The sequence below is a fragment of the Gopherus flavomarginatus genome, chromosome 6, assembly GCF_025201925.1.
Source record: "Gopherus flavomarginatus isolate rGopFla2 chromosome 6, rGopFla2.mat.asm, whole genome shotgun sequence".
Lineage (NCBI taxonomy): Eukaryota > Metazoa > Chordata > Testudines > Testudinidae > Gopherus > Gopherus flavomarginatus.
In genome coordinates, this window is record NC_066622.1 from 10387219 (window position 1) to 10404748 (window position 17530).

At 38.0% G+C, this 17530-nt stretch overlaps 1 protein-coding gene across 17 annotated transcripts in view; it reads right to left on the reverse strand.

Annotated features, from left to right (window-relative positions):
- FOXP1 (forkhead box P1) overlaps positions 1 to 17530 on the reverse strand; it is a 512173-nt gene that overhangs the window by 77284 nt on the left and 417359 nt on the right. For 15 of the 17 annotated variants that reach the window (XM_050957376.1, XM_050957384.1, XM_050957371.1 and 12 more), the window contains 4 exons: positions 15505 to 15642; positions 14284 to 14373; positions 8426 to 8585; positions 2236 to 2440 (listed from right to left, as the gene is read on the reverse strand). In XM_050957376.1, the coding sequence (XP_050813333.1) occupies positions 2236 to 2440; positions 8426 to 8585; positions 14284 to 14373; positions 15505 to 15642 (593 nt within the window). The remainder of the gene's footprint in view (positions 1 to 2235; positions 2441 to 8425; positions 8586 to 14283; positions 14374 to 15504; positions 15643 to 17530) is intronic. The other 2 variants (XM_050957388.1, XM_050957385.1) reach the window with 1 other exon arrangement.

Below are 17530 nucleotides of genomic sequence, written 5' to 3' on the forward strand. Positions count from 1 at the left end.
GCAGTCAGGGGATAGGGAGCGGGGGAGATGGGGTGAATTGGATGGGGCAGGAGTCCAGGGGTGGGGTGGGGCAGTGTCAGGGAACAAGAAGCAGGAGGGGGTTGGATGGGGGCAGGGCTAGGCCACGCCTGGCTGTTTGGGGAGGCATGGCCTCCTCTAACCGGCCCTACATACAATTTTGTAAACCTGATGCAGCCCTCAGGCCAGAAAGTTTGCCTGCCCCTGGTCTAGATAATACTTAGTCCTGCCATGAGTGCAGGGGACTGGATTAGATGACCTCTCGAGGTCCCTTCCAGTCCTGTGATTCTATCTCCACTGTGTTCCAAACTTAACTTAGGGAGGGACCTACTGTTTCCCACTGAGAGCAGACCCATTCCATTGTGTGGTCTTTAACTGTTTGAAAAAAACTTGCATTTTTAAAAAATATCTCAGAGTACAAATATGACCAGAAAAATCATAAAAACTTTTCCTTATTCAGCTGTACAAGAAGTAAAGATACAATCTAATCATTTAATGAAACCCTATCATTAAAAACCCTATTAGTTTAGTATCCCATCTATTCCTTCGTGGAAACTATACCCTGGATGGTGTGCGTTATAACCAATACACTGGTTTCATATCTATGTATGAATGTACACTTGTATGAACATCAGAGCCCTTCCTATGTAAGTTACAAAATTATTCCTACTGTATATAACAATCTTTCAACAGTAATTTTCTCAAGGGTGTGTTCTATATATTATACCTATACGTAACAGCTTGATTTTCTTAATGTTAGAAAGATACGCGATGCGTTCATGTAGTTTTCTTATCAACATGCTTTCGATCACTGGAATAACTCCCAGGCTTGAAAAAAATCACTCATCTACTTCCCCATGAGTAAAAGGGTGAAGGAAGAACAAATCTATCCATTTCTGTGGAATCTAGCTTTCATCAAACACTAAACATTACATTTCTAGGCTAGCGAAGAGAATCTTCTGAAATGTCAACTAATGTACACAGTACTGTCTTCCTTAGTCTGCAGACCCAGTTCCAGACTCTCTGCTGCTGTTTCCAATTAGCAGCAAAGAGAAGAGTAAGACTTTGGTCAGTCTCAATGTTACTACTCAAAATCTCTGTGGACAAAAGGGGAAGGGAAAGGGATCGTGTCAAATTTCACTGTGCTGCTTGCGAAAGCTATGTAGAAAACTGCACTTCTCATCAGAGCATGCTGTAGGACCTCATGAGGGGGGACATATCTTTCATATCAGTCTCTGGCTAGTAAGTGTCTGGTATCGTTTTGCAAGCACAGATAAACTCTGTTTCACAGAATAAGAATCTTAGTTTGACACGTGTGTGTACGCGCACACACAGGGTTCAGACTAAACCTTAAGCCTGAACTCTTACAGTAGCTTTCCAAACAAAAACAAGAACAAGAACTCTCCTTGACTTAGGAGCATATATTTCACTGTAATCAATAGTTAAAAATACATTAGAAGTACCTTATGGAAGTGATGCAGAAATGTCAGGCGGAAAAGAACCGCAATGAAATAGCCTTCACCTCAAGTGGAACCATACTTAAGAAGCATCTTCAACAGACAATCCCTGAATTAAGTCACCACTTTCAAACTACCACTCAGGCAAGTACAAATTAGTTCAAACTTTTAAAAACCAAGCCTGTGCCAGTAATCTGAATGTACAGGTACTTTAAAAGAAATATTGCACTTCTTATCAACCTGGAAAATTCAAGTCTGTTCTGTTTTGTGGGAGTCAGTGAGTACAGAAGATCTGCAACCATATAACATAATGTAAGACAAGGAACTACAACATGGTAACAAAGTGGGTGATGTATGATAAAATGGGTGTTACTGACCAACTAATTCTTCCTCACCCATGATTTAAATCCCTAGGGCACATCAACAGTAACACTAATGCCATGTTGGAAATGTTTAAGCAATTATAATCTTCACATCACAGATCATATTCAAAACAGTTTTAATAAACTAATCATGCATGCATTGGTGTAGCATTCATCCAATTAGCAAGCCATACAGACCTAAACAAAAGGGCCAAATTCTGCTCCCTCATAAATCTTCTGCAAACTCACTGCAGTCAATGGCAGGAGAAAGCAAGGAGAAAATGTGGGCCAGGTTGTCGGCCACCATTGTAAATAATCTCCCGTTAGAGTCACCAATATCACAATAACCAAAGATACTGATTTACATGTAGATATATGTAAATTCTACCAGCACCTACCTCTCCCTTTTAGGAGTGTGGACCGATAGCTGTCCATTAGTTGAGGCGTGTGGGTTTATTATTAAGGAGGTCTTAGAAGGTGCTGAAGAGGAGACACATGTGGTGGACAGATCCAAACTGCTGTGGTTGTTGCTTGCTATTTCCTCTGCTGTATGAGAGCTTGTCACTTCTTTCCAGAGCTGCTGCAGTTCTGTTGGAATCATGCCTGAAACAAACAAATTGGATAATTAAATCAATTAACAGCTAATTCGGCCCTCTTAAAACAGTAATTAAATCAAAGAGTCAGTAAACAAAGCCCAGTGTTAGTTTTCTGTGGGTTTTTTTTTTTTTTTAACTAAAGGCTAATACAGAAGTAACACTTCATGTTTCCTGCTAAATTGATTAGCGCCCAACATGCAGTTCCTATTAAAGCAAGATTTCTGTGCCATTAATTAGTATTTCTATGATTTTTGTACCAGAGGGCCCAATCCCAAAGTCCCTTTGGAAGCAGAGCTCCAAATGAGTTTTGCCGGTGAGATCGCTGCAAGAAAGTGGGGCCAGGCTATACTCTGCAGCCATCTGAAGAAATTTTGTTGCATTTTTTAAAAAGAAAGAACTGAAAACATTCTAATCTATTTTTAGAACCAAGGAAGATCTTCAAATAAAATTATTCAACTGTGTTGTTATGACAACATGAACCACAATGTGACTAATTTTGTGCTTTAGTTTTAAATGATGACAAATAGCTTTATTATTAAATACAGTTTTTATTAATCACTTTTAGACATAAATTATGAATTCATATTGTCTTCCTGGAATGCTTTTCAAATTTTAACAGTCAAATTGATTATACTATGATTATTTCATTAACACACCTATCTTTCTCATTAATTTCGGTTTCTAGTACTTTTCACTTAATTGATGGATGTGTCTATTGAAAAACTGTATAACTTTCTACACAAGTAACACTATTATTACTGTCATTTCTTAGATCAATGCTAATGAGCCATTCAAAAGTGAAATGAAAACATAAAATAAGCTTCAAGAAATGTTGTTCCGTAGGAGCGTCAAAATGGACACCAGCCTTATTTACAAGGTTCAACTGGCATTCCAGGTGAGAGAACTTTACACACCACCAGCGGGACAAAATTCATCCTTGCAGATACATCTGGGAGTAACATGGTCCAATGCAACCTGGACTTTGATCATGTTATAAAGGTAATCTTTCTTCAGAAAGCATGATCTAACCTCTCAGATCACAGAACGTTTCAATGCTATTTCAGAACAGTATGGGAGAATAGAATAAGCAGAAGAGACAGCATCTTTTTAAAGACATCTAAAATATATAAAATCCTGAAAGTTTTCAAAATAAATAAATAAATAGTCTGCTTTAGAATAGGACTTCCTGGGTATTTGGTTCAGCGTTCATTGTTTCAGTGTGTTGTAACGCTGCAGCTATCCTAAGGAAATCTGCCATTTTCTGAATACACAGCAGCAGCTCAAACAGGCACGTATCCTACCAAACCTACGCTATTGGGAGGGAGAGGCAGTATGCATTATATTCATTTGAAACACATAATAAAAAATGCCAAGGTCTAAATTTAATTTATTTTTGTCATTTAGAATACAATGGATAGATAATCATCTCACCGTGATCAGCCAAACATCTTTACTTTGCTAAACTGTTAAAGATTTTAATTATGCTAGCTTTGGAGAGCACTGGTCTAATGAGGCGATAGACTCCAGAGAATCTAAGTGGTTAAGAACTGTGAAATGAGTCTGATAGGATTTTTTTATATTCACCGTGGATCGTTTGCATATCAAAGAGGAGTAAATTATTGCACGACAGACCAATAACCTTCCCCGCCTTTCTGAGAGTAGCATTAACAAAAACAGTTGGTCTCTGCTAACGGTTCACTGCAAAAAAAAGCTAAAATGCTTAAGTATCTGCAATTAATATATATTATAAAAGAAGCTTCAATTTATACATTAGGTGATCAGACAGTCTTAGGACACATCTATCTCTCGAAAGCCAAGTCATTTTTCTTTCATAAATATCAAATGCCAATTATATGTTGATGGATTTTGTCCCAAATGAGCATTTAGTTATTAGACATATTCAATTATTACTTGTCCCCTGAAAATAAACCTCTGAGGCAAATTAAACAAAGAGAAATGTCAGTACACAAGCCTATGTCCTGTTTTGCTGCATCTGGGTGATTATTTTCAAACACCTTGCAAAGTGACAGTGTGGGATGTATTTTTAGCTAACATGCTTGACAGGACTGACTGCACACTAACAATTACCTGTGAATAGGGCTGACCCTTACGCCACTGTTTACTCAATTGCAACAATAGTGAATAGGCTTGTCTGTTGCTGATAACATATTGATATGAGACCATATGAGTTCGCAACACTTATTTTTATTTTGGGGGGGATAAACAAATAAAGAAAGAATAATAGTCTTGGGGGGGCACTATCTGTATCTGTAGACAAGTAGTAGATTTTTAATTGGTAGTAGCAGATCTTTAGAATTCACCTAATCATTTTTGGATATATTAATGATTCATTTGAAGACAAAGCTTTTAAGTGTTAAAGCAATAACCCCCCCCCAAAGTCAGTAGGTTTGTTCTACATTTAATACACAAGCATAACTCAGATTAACATTAACGAGAATTATAGTCACCTTTCAATGTATGAGGGTAACGTTCAGTTTGGAAGTGGAAGGCAGCAAATGCTGTGTAGTAGCAACCAACGTAGGTAATAAGAGCCAGGTTTCAGGTCAGACGGGATTAGATAACAGAATTGTAATCATTACATCATATATATACACACACAAGTGATACCAGTTACTTTAAAGTGACCAAATCACGGACATCACTTGGTTAGAAAGCAAAATCTAACACTTCGACGATAACCAAAAATGATTCCTAACTAAATTGTCAAATTAACAGCTGAAAGATATGCTTATTGCTCGTCAATCTAAATGGTTCTTAAACACAGTGGCCCTAAAAGTATCTTCCAAAATGATGGAACAAATGCTAAAAATCAAACCAAATATGGCAATTAACATAATAAATTATGTAATTTACCCTTATATAATTTCACTATAATATTAAGGGACACGTTTTAAATCAAGCCTCTAAAATTGCATGTGCAACTATCTGTGGTCACAATTATTTATGTCCGCAACTTTGCAATTGCAAACAACAGGATTTAGACCTATACCTGCCTAATCTGTGAGAGCAATCAGACAACTAGATGCCTCCACCCTATTATTTGCAGACCTGAAGTGAGATTTGCAAGTTTAATTTTATAGCCTGATTTTGAAGAACTAGCCCTAATAGTTCAGAATACTGCTGAAATTGGGTTCATTTTAAAATTGTGGCTGTGTGCAGATGTAAAATCCAGATTATAGATGTGTCCAAGATCTGCACGACACTGCAGAGATTACAAAAAACATAACATTAGAGGATGTGCTATTTTGTATAAGACAATAGGTAAGTGCTGAAACAAAAAATGTAGTTTGAACAATGAACGAGTTCTGAAAACCAAAACAAAAATTACATATAAACTGCGGTTCACTCCTTGGAAACATTTATTAATATTACAATTACTATATGCCATCTAGAATGCGACTAGGTAACAAATGCTTTAATTTGTCATGAATACATGTCTACATTTATTCGAGGTTTTTGTGTGTTTTACAGTATTTGTTCCAGTCTGGCAAAATATTCTGAAAGAAAATGGTACACTAGGGATTCTTTTTTAAATTAAAGAGTTTTTACAAATTATTTTAAACCATAACTCTGGCTCATCATTGCATTTTTCAGGACAACTAGTCCCTTTCATTATGAAAGAAAACGCAGGCACGGGTTTAAAAAATGTATGTTGTGGGGACAGTTGACAGATTACTGTTCATGGAACTCAATTTCACAACCCCAGGTATCACTGGCTCAAAGACAAACCGAGTTGCTCAACCTCTTTTTGTCCTTGTACCTCCATACCCAGGTGACCATGTTCAAGCAAGCAGAAAGTTGATTTAAACCTCATAATGACATCAGTTTTAAGCCATCATCTCTCTCTCTCTGATAAAAAAAAAAAAAAAAAAAAAGTGTTGTATTCCAACCTGCCTGAATTCTCAAGTTACTTTTTTTTTTAAACTGAGTCCCAGTTTCACAAGGGATGATATCAACACTATAATTCATTTCCCCACTAGAATCAGACCTCTGAAGCACCTTTGTTTATATTTATGTGAACTCTGGCATGCAGCTAGGCACCCCTTCGGTTTTAAATATGCTCCTTCCAAATGTTGTAGCAACTAATAGTTATACTACACTGCTAACCATATCAATCAATGCCATGACTGCTGAATTACCTACTGGTGTCTCTGATGTGTTACTGCACAGATTACACTTCATGCATCACCACATTCATTTCTTTCACATTACACATGAGCGTGTCTTGTCACTGCCCAATTGCCCTCTTTTGGACAGCCTAACTGATGTACTATACAATGAACCTTACTGAGCAAACTTAATAGTATAGGAGCTGTGGGAAAAATTAGAAAGGTTGAAGCTTGAGTCCAGTGGGTGTGTAGGAACAGCTTGCGATGTTTCCAACAATAAATCTGAAGGTGTAATTAATGCACGTTGTAACATTTTGCAAGTACAAATGGCATAGCCTACGTGCCTTTTTTCTGGACTAGTTCCATACTATTCCCCCCCAACCCCCTTGACAAAGATGCGCTAGAGGATGAGTAAATATCAAAGGCCCAATCCCGCAGCCCTCACAGACACAGCCTCCACTGAAATCAGCGGGAGATTCACGTGCATGGCAAGTCCAATGTGAGACCTCCATTATTTAGGCAGCCAAGGCATAAATGACACATGCGGAATTTAATTTCTTCAAACTGAAGTTAGAAAAGGGAAGGAAGTAAACATGTGGCCCAACCTGGCCAATGAGGATTCCACTACACATAGGTATCTCCCTACGTCCTCCGGCAGCAATGTGTGTATTTTGGGGGGAACGGGGAGATGGGGAGTAGAACTTCTTTCCTCTGTTTAAGTGAATGTATCTAAATATAAATACACTACAGGGCTTAGCAACCGGTAGGAGCCTTGAGGCTGTTAACTGCTTTGAAGAAACTAAATCATTCAACCTGAGCTGACTTGAGAGGTTAAGGTGACTTTAAATTTAACACATTTTGAGGGAATGAGAGAAGGGAAGGGAAGAGAAAACTCTTCAGAAATACCAGCATTTTAAAGACCCACTCCTCAAGCCATGTCAACTTTTAACAGTCTGCCTGCTTAGTAAGAACAGCCTGGGCTGAGGTTGGTCTCAGTGTCTTAGGGCGTGTAACACAGTGAAAATGAAGCAGAGGAGAAATAAACTATAGATTTTTTAACCATTCTCAAAAGTACTGCTAAATAAAAAGAGCTACTAACACATTTAAAGAAATCTTTCATAACCTAAGTACTTCGGAGGAGTACTAATTTACTGCAAAGTCTGTGACTGTGGAAAGATGCAAGGGATCTGATTCTCAATTTATGCCAGAATAATGCTACTAACTTCAGAGGAGTTAACCCTAATTTGCTTCAGTTTGAGAGGAGAATGGAGCTATACCAGTTTATACCAGCTGGGGATCTGGTTCACTGTGTTTACTTGCAATGGAACCAAGGATGAGTAAAACAGATATGGAAAAAACCCGAACAGTCCCACTTTTGCCCATATCTAAAGGTAAAAGGGAACCAAACTCCCAGCGATCGGCAACATTTGGGTCTGAGTTTCCCATGTCTGATTTCCCGTCAGGAAGGACCTGAAGTGCCAAAACAACATATGAAAGGCTATTCTCCTGCTATTCCTAGCCATGACCAAAGTGCCAGCAATCTTGCTAGCAAGCCTATTCTGAACATATCTAGATTTGTAGACCTAGGAGCTTCATATTCAGCTTTCTGGACACTTATGCAAACTCAACCCAAACGCCACTCTGTTTGCCCATTTTCAGGGAGAGCAATCCAACACTTCGGTGTTGTGTTTCCCAGAATAGCTACAAACCTTCTAATGAGCAACCTGCTTGTCAGTTCCTTTCTTATCCGTTACTTTACCAGCCTATGGGAGCTTTTATTCCATTTTAGATTGTATTTGTTATCTTCTCTAAAGCCCCGAGATGGAGGGTTACGGTTGGTGGTTTCCAGACTGCACACATACCTTGAGCAAGAGGCTGCAAAGGCAGGGTAGCCTGGCCAGGCTGGATTGTTAGCAGACCTTGACGCTGCAAAGACAGGAGATGCTGTTGCTGCAGTTGTTGCATCTGTAAGAGCTGCTGCTGAAAGGCCAACTGTTGTGTAGCCACTTGCTGTTGCTGTGGCTGAAAGGGGAAAAAGGCATATTTGTCATTTCAGAACTAAGTATGTATACAAGGTATTTAAATGGCTCCCAGTTTTAAAACGCTTCGCCTGATTATAGTCAGCACCAAGAAAGGACACTGAATGGAGGCCCTGACCACTTCTCATTAAAGATCCCAAGTCATTATTTCAGTAGCAGTGTTAACCACAGGGTTGTGGCCAAATTCCACATTGGGCAATTACATTCTTCCTACCTAAACTCCCCCTGCATGTCACATGAAATATTTATTCTCCATTTCTTGGTCTAAGTTGTTGTGTTATATTGTGCTACAAAAGTTTCAACCCAGAAGTGGTCGCATTTTGGTCGTCAATAAAGCAACCTGTGTGTAATCTGAAGCCATTGGTGATGCTTCAGGATGAACAGCGTGAATATAAATGGAAAAATCGCATTGCAAGGTCATATCATACTTAAGAGGAATGAAAAATAATCCTGTGCCATGCTCCGTTTACGCATGCAAGGATTGTCTCAACTATTAAGGCAACTGATTGGGTTAATTTATTGCATTTTCTATACTTGCTCTCTCTTATTCATTAATCAAGTTACAGTACTTTCTCTGGTATATTGAATTGTTCCATGCTATATTTAAGACTTTTACTTTCTGCACTTTGAAATTTTTAATTATTCTCACTATAAAGAAGACAGAGTTGCTGTACTCCACTGGGATTTGAACCTTGAACCTTTGAGGTGTAAAAGAACATGTTGCTTTTCTCACTATTGCGCCCGGAGAAGCTTTTAACTACTCTGTTTATCACTTCTGACATAAATAAATGAGAAAAAAATCAGACCTTTGAAGAAGAAAAACTTCATCTAATATTGTTAATTAGCCATGACAAACGATGAAATAACATTGTAAATCTTTCACAGAAACAGCCACTAGATTTTAATTACATACATTCATAATTTAGCAAACAACATCTTACTTGAATGTGAGTGTTTAATATGTACTGTACTCCAGGCTTCAGAGTTCTTAATTTTGCTTCAGTTTAAGGAACCCTCTAGGTTTTGCTTCCATGCTCATCTTGTATTTTATTTGCTTTGTTCTTAAAAAACCATGAAAGGCTTTGCATTTTGATACATATCTTTTTATTTATTGTACAATGACAGGAGGAAAACTTTTGTTGTGTAAAACATCAATACATCATGCCAGTGTTTAGCAGTTCCTTGTGCTAGCCAAAAACAATTTATGTAGATTTCCTTAGTAATTATCTGAGTGATAGAAAGATAATACAGCGCAGCAGTACAATAAATAGAAGGAAATTATCTAATATCCCTAATCTGCTAGGAATCATATCAAGGTGGAGGTCTTATCCACATTATAGCTAACAATTACGGAAAGAAAATTAACTCTTACAAAACTGCAGGCACAGGCACTCTTACAAAGTGTCCAGTCACCACTCCCACCCCCGGCATTTTAACACCTTACAATCCCTTTAAAGATTCTGAGTCAGATCCTCAGCTGGTGTGTAACAGTGAAATCCACTGAAGTCACTGGAGTGACACCGGTTTACACCAACTGAGGAGCTGGCCCCAGATTTTAAAAAGTCCCTGAAAAAATTTAAGGAATCAATTCGCCCCATTCACATATGGAATGCTCCGTTCGGATCACGGGAGAGGCATCAGTGCGGTGATGAGAGAATAGACCCAGTCATGCTCAACTTGACATAAGCTTGGTTTTTAAAAAAAGACAACTGGAGAAAGTTTAGAGTAATGGAAGCTATTTTTGCTCTAATCCCCAAATGGCTTATTTTATAGCAAAAACCCAACCAATCTCATATTAGCAACCAATTTCAGACCTACCCTCATACCACTGAGAAAGTTAATTGAGTTCCATTCTGAAAAACAAAATCTACAGTACCAACAACAAAAATGTAAATAAATTAAAATTAAGAGCCAGCATTTTCATTTGTAAAACAGCATGCTCAAAATGATCCAATTGTTTTTCCTATTTCGCAAGTTATCAGATTAATGTAAACCACAATGATGGTGATGTTCACGTTTGAATAATTTTTGGCTCTTCAGATATTCTCATAATAAAAAATGATCAATGTGATCATAGTAAAAAAACAAAACAAAACCGGAGGTAAAATATTCCCTGGTTTGGACATGTTGGTTATTTGCCATCTAATGTAAATGAAGATTTTACAACACTTTATTTATATAAATTGACTGATGCCTGTTTGGTTCTCTTCTCAGCTATCCCTAAGAAAAGCTCATGAAAGCTCTCTACATTTGAAAAGCCAGGATATAAAAGTATACAAGGCCCATTGTCCAAGAAAGAATTTAAAAGCAACACACGTTGCCAAACTGTGCTCCCCACCCAGTTACCAAACACAGGATACAAGTCAGTTTGTTTACTTCTCACAATTGAATGCATACAAAAAAGGTCTCAGTGCAGTCCTGTTGTCAGGTCAGTAGTCAGTGTTAAAATGTTGAAATATCCTGATAAAACTTGCATTTTTGATCCCCTCCCATAAGCTTCTGTCAAAGGTCTGTTTTCCTTTCTTAGGTTACTCCCTACCGCCTAACATAAACTGTCAAAACTGCTGGAGGACAAACGGCCTTTTTAAAACAATTCTCTTAGCCCAACTTGAACGCACAAAATGGGATTCTTCTGCTACCTTTATTTAAAAATTAATTCTGTCCGCTGCCTCTCAAAGTCAGTTCTGTCAGGTATCAGGGAAGCGGTTTTGTAGACTAGATGAGCTAGTGCTTTAAAAAAAGAAAAGAAAAGATTGCAGTGAGTTACAGAAAGAGCTCTTGCGATCACTAAGGGGAACTTGCTCTGCGTCAAACTGTAAATTCCCCTTAACACAATGTAAATGAAAAGGTCGCAGAAGTCCTGTGTATTGTCCTGGTTATAGGTCAAATCTCTCTGACTAACAGGATTTTGGTGGTGGGGTTTGTTTGTTTGTTTGTTTTTGGAGGGTGTGTGTGTGTGTAAACTGATGGTACAATATTATGAGCCACTAACGACTGGGGGATACAGTAAATTAATAGGCTTCTTTCATCTGTCAATGTCCAAGTTCAAACCATGTTAAAATCACAACCACCAGTCCACATCACAAAATTGCCAGCTATAACTCCATTGTCATTTTTAGCACAAAAAAGGACCACCAACTGCATGCTAATTTAGTAAGAACACCCTCTTTAGCTCAGGAAAATGGAGCTGAAAAACCTGTGGAATGAAATGCATTGTTGAAACAGGCCTCTAACTAACATCATCAGGAAAAAAAATAGCAGTAAAAGCAAAAGAGTCTTGGACCCTTATTCTCCTATGTCTATTATATTATAATATTCTTCTTAAAACAGGAAGGAGTCTTTTCTTATTGTAACTTTGGATAGGGCAATATCAGAAGTGTGACCACAGTAAATCAGTGTGTTACATATTAAAAGGCCATCACATTGTCTAACTTCCCTTCTTGCCTTTTAACACAAAGTATTTTTTTTCTTTCAACTCCAAGCCATCATCTTTGTGTCGGAGATGCTCTCCTGTCTGACAACAGCAATTTAGAAGCGTTAACTTTTATCGTTCATTCTGCTGTGTAACTTTCCCCTTCAAAATTTCTTTATCTGCCCTCTGAGCTCATCTGAACTTTCATGTTCTCCCAGCATGCAGGCTTGCATTCAAAACTATGTCTAATAGACCAAATAAGAGGTTAATAAGAAGTGGCAACAGAAAGAAAAAATACAATCCCTGGTAACTGATAAGAATGACAGTGGCAGCCCTTTATTGTTTGTCTTCAAATATAGAGTTAAAGATCTTTAAAAAACTAAATTTTGACGCCTTTGAAAAGAAAGAAGCACAAAATAACAACAGGGGGTTATTGCCTGCCAGCCACAGGGGAGAAGCTCCATAATTCTTATTCTCCCTTTTGAAGGCTGTTAGAAATCTGATTCAAAAAAGCAACAGCAGAAGGAGACAGCCTCTTGAGGCTATAGCCATTTCCTGTGATCATGCATAATGCGCTTCAAAAGTGGGTTTTTACCAATTCTGTTGATCAATTGCACCTCCTTCATATTCCCTCTTTTTTCTGCTGTGTTTACATCTGATGTGACTCAATGACAAGCACTGTCTGAGACTGTGAAACAGACCTGTCATGTTGATTTATGGGCGCGTCAAACCAGGACTTGTCCAAACTGAAGCTTGCAGTTCATTAATTAGAGAGTTGTGACTTTGAAGTCAGCTTTCAGACTGTGGTTTTTAACATTTGGCTTAATTTATATGCTCTTGAATGTGGATCTCTAAGGAAAAAACTGAAATTCCCTTCTTGTCTTTGAACTTCTTTTGACCGCACAATAATCATTTCTTTGTCCAGAGTGATGCCTGCATCCCAGAGTCATTAACGCACACTGAACTGCCACTGATGAGTAAGCCCTACTGAATTAGAAAAACAGCCAGCAAAACAAAGCTGAGAGCATTCTGCACAGTGATATCTCACAATTACATGCCTTCCCTCCCTGTGCCATTTCCATTTTAATTACTGTTAGTCCTTTAGATTTACATTTTAGACACTTTTTAATCTGTTCCTTTTTTATTAGAGTGGTGCCCATTCGCACATTGTAGTTAAGGTTGCGTCAGCATTTCCACTACAAACCCCCTATTTTCAGTGGTTTATAGCTCAACTGTAAAAATTCACACTGGGTTGAAATGTGCCATGGATGGTACAACTCACCAAATTGGAAAAGAAAAGAAAAAAAATTGGTCGGGCCGTTTTTATTATGTGTACTTCGCGCAGCATGCCTGCCACACCAACAGGAACGCCTCACTGCTAGGAAAGGCATTACACAGCATTTTGTGCCAAGAAGCAGCTTACTAACAAGTGTCCATCCAGGCACTGATGCCACCGATTACTAAATGTTCATGGCATCAGATCCTGAACATGGATCTACACAGTTTCTCATGTTACTTCAAGGAGGAAATCTGGTTTCTTAAATTTTAAATAATAGTAATAATATCGCTATAAACGATACAAAGTTCTGATTGTGATAGAAGTTTAGAAAAGCAAGTGTATTTAAAGTTCAGACAGACACTTTCGGCCCTAACTTGTCCCATTGTGTCTATGTATTGCAGTGACAACAGATCGATGTCTCCTGCTATTATACATATCACGTGGGCTGTAATAGCTAGGTACGATGTGAGGAGCTGAGATGGCCCTTCAGTCTTATCTTTGCATCTCAGATTTTGTTGGTATGTGACACAACAAATGTTCCTTAAAGGCAGTTCTTGTTCTAAGTTACAACTATGACAAATGTGTAATCTGAGCCTCTGCCTTGATACAGGGAACCTGCACTCAAAACCTCTTGAAGTATTTCCCTGCTTCGAGAGCACAGCATCTTGACTACTGCATCCTTATTTTCACCCAGTGTAAAATAACTCACTTCCAAAAAACACTCTCCCAAGACACTAGTCAAGATACTTGTTCCAATACTCACACCAAACAGCAAGGTATGATGTTGTGCTATAAAATATGTGGCAGCAAGCAAATGGGAAGCACAAGAAAATAAAAGAGAAAACAGGACAATAACTCTAAAGCTGAAAGCTGAGACCTGATAGAGTCAGCTCAGTTGTGTAATCATTTATAAGATGAATGATGGTTTAATAGCCACTAGGCAGTCCCCTGGGATCTGTGGTTTGAAAGTAAAATGGGTATTGTCTGTACCTCTTTAGGCTGTTTTCCAGCATGTTGTTGCTGTAAAAGTTGAAGCTGCAACTGTTCCTGTTGTTTCTTATAAAACTCCTGAAGCTGCTGCTATAAAGAAGAGGAAACACAGTAAGTAACAAAGTGGAGGGACAATTCCGTGTCTCTCTTGTTGTAACACACAAACTGTGATTTGAAAAACAGCATCCTTTTATCTGTGATGGTCTGACCTTTAGTTTGAAACTCGACAATAAATTCAGGGCACACTGACTATTCTTGGCATTATCATTTGAAAAGTAATCTCCAAAATGAACTGATGAAAAACATACCATTTTCTACACAAACTAATTAAAATAAGGCAAGGAATGACCTTTGATTGTAACAACAAAGCCAAAATGCCCTTGCTGAGAGAGGCTGGTAAATCTCTGTTGTGAAACATATACATGCTTTCTAAATGATAGGGTTTGACCGTATTAAGTTTTGTTCAATACATACATAGGCATCACAGATAATACCCCTCCCCTTCTCCACTTCCCAGATGGATAGTAGATGTACGCAGTTTAGACATCCACTCAGTGAATGAATGACTGAGAGAGTGACAGTGAGGAAAGAGTACACAAGGTTAGCTTGTAGTGGCCTTTAAAGTCATCATGGAATTAATGAATTAATGTTGTGCAGCACATTAAGATAAGTAAACTTTAAAACCATACTTCATTTATTGCAAACTTTTAGCTGACACAGGCTCACATGTTGAATTGGGCACCCAGGAAAACTGATACTCCACAATACATTCGTTTGCTGAAATTCAAGGGTTAAAGCTTGCAAATATGCCACGGTGCTGTTGACGGGTTTTGAGAGTCCTTATTGTTCCATATTGGTTCATTAAGTTTTAGAACTGAAAACACCTCTCAACTATATTCTTTGTTTATTCCAACTAGTCAGAAGGAAGTGATGTGCCAAGGAGGATGCAGGTGTGAGCAATGGCGGCATCTGTAGGATTCTTGTTTCTTAAACATGCATCTTTATGTAGCGATCTGGGAAAGGCTGTTAAGTTTTAGTCCCTGCACTTCCGTTTTCAATAGCAATCGCTAGCTTTAAGTACAGCAGGGCAATCAGCTCACCCCAGATACAGCTACTATAAAATATGTGCTCCTGTATGTAGGCTGCTTTCACTAAAGGAATATTTAAGGACATTAATACACCTATAATAGCCATCTTACCAGCTGTAAAAGAAACAATTACCTGTTGAAGCATGAGTGCCTGCTGCTGCTGGAGCAGGACCTGGAGTTGCTGGGGAGTTAGCACTTGTTGCTGGAGGATCTGCTGCATTTGTTGGGGAGTGATAACTTGAGGTGTCATCATAGCCACTGACACTGGGACCTAGAGCATGAACACAGTGGGCATAAGACGTCAGAACACTTTGTAAAAAGTTCTACTACAGTTTATTTTACGTTTTAATATTGAGCATTTATTTTTATCCTGATAATGATTTGTCCATTGCTGTGTCTACAGAACTGGTTCAGACACCATCCTGTTTTCTGCTGTATTGCTTACTTCTCATCCTCCGTAGTGGCAAAGTACTAAAAAGTGCAAGAGCTTTTAGAGATCACTGGAGTAAACATGAAAGCACTGATTTTAATTTTCTCCCAGCTACAGTTTTTTTCTCCAAAGCATTATTGCAATGAAAATTATGTCAATATATGAATAAGCTGTCAAGATAGATTTATTTTTAGAAGAAACAGTCAACTCAATAGATACACACAAAAAAGAAAAAACGATCTGGTGTCCCACACTGATGGGATCTAGACCCTCGTAAGACAACGATTTTAAGAAAATGAATGAAAGCTCAGAGATGTGACTAACAGCACCTATGTTCCTATGCAATTTTAACAGAAAGACCCTACTACAATGTCTTTACCATTCCATATTCACCCAGCATACAGATGTCTTCAATTCTTTCATATTATGTGAGATACCATTAAAAGCCGCTTTCCATGACATTTCAGTGACAAACAGCTACAGTGATGAACTTGATAGCATTTCATATTTGCAACTGTTAACACGTTTCTGCACGGGCATCTCTGCAAGGAACCTGTACACTGTATCTGAAAGGATGATGTCTTGTTCAGATAAAACACTGACATTAAAATGACAGGCTGTCTTGGCCAAGGTTACACAAATTGTATTCAAGCGGATACCTAATGACAATGCTATGAATTCTGCAAGCTTTCTAGAATGTAATTTAGCTATTCAAAATAATCACTGCACTTGTATTTAATTTGCAGACTACATGAGAACCATTTTGTCAGTCCCAGTAATGCAAGAAGACTATCTCACTAGAAATAATAAAAAAAGGAAAAAAATAGAAAGAAAAAACAACAATAGAGCAAAAAGACAAAACCCATATGACTTTTAACAGTAATATTTAAGCACCTTACTTTTCTTTAGTTTCAAATCAAATATGTGACAGCACAGAACTAAAAGCAGTAAAGGATATACTTTGTTAAAAAGGATCTCTTGTCATCTCATGTATTACAATAAAAGGTAATAACATGTTTTGCACTTTCTCTGCGCACCACTTTTTAAAAATCAGCAGACAATAGCTGATCAGAAGATAAAAGAATTTTTAAAAAAAATCTTTCAGAGTAGTAGTAAGCAAGAGAGAAATGCAGTATGAATTTTATGTAACGTAATGTCTTAATATGCAGTTTATCTTGACTTTTTCACATGATTTGTCCTGTCATTTGCATAGCAAGCTTTCATTCCTAATTTCACAGTCATTATGCACTGATGTCCTGATTTCTCAGCATCGCTAATTTTGATGAACTAAAAACGGCTCCTGAAGGTCAGATTCACGTACAGTGCACATCCTCCAGTGCTGTTGTGCACATGTTATGTGCAAGTCCCAGGAACTGCTTTTAAGACATTTGTTTGAAAAAGTCCAAGAAATGGTTATGTACTTTTGACATCTCATTTATATGGCACTGGAATGTCACCCAGGAGTTCTCAGTATCCCAGAGTTCTTCTGAATGTGCACTATGGTATACATCTGGACAACCCACCATAATATACAACAGACAGTCACATCTGATAACTATGAAAATAAAGATTTAATTACAGGACAGTTCCTAGTTCCATTGAAGTCCATGGTGAAACTCCTAGTGACCTAGTTAGAACTAGGATTTAGCTGTATGTGTATTTCTATAGTGAACATACTGGACAGCAATTGCACTATAGAAGTGCCATAGCAATTGAGACAGACCCTGAG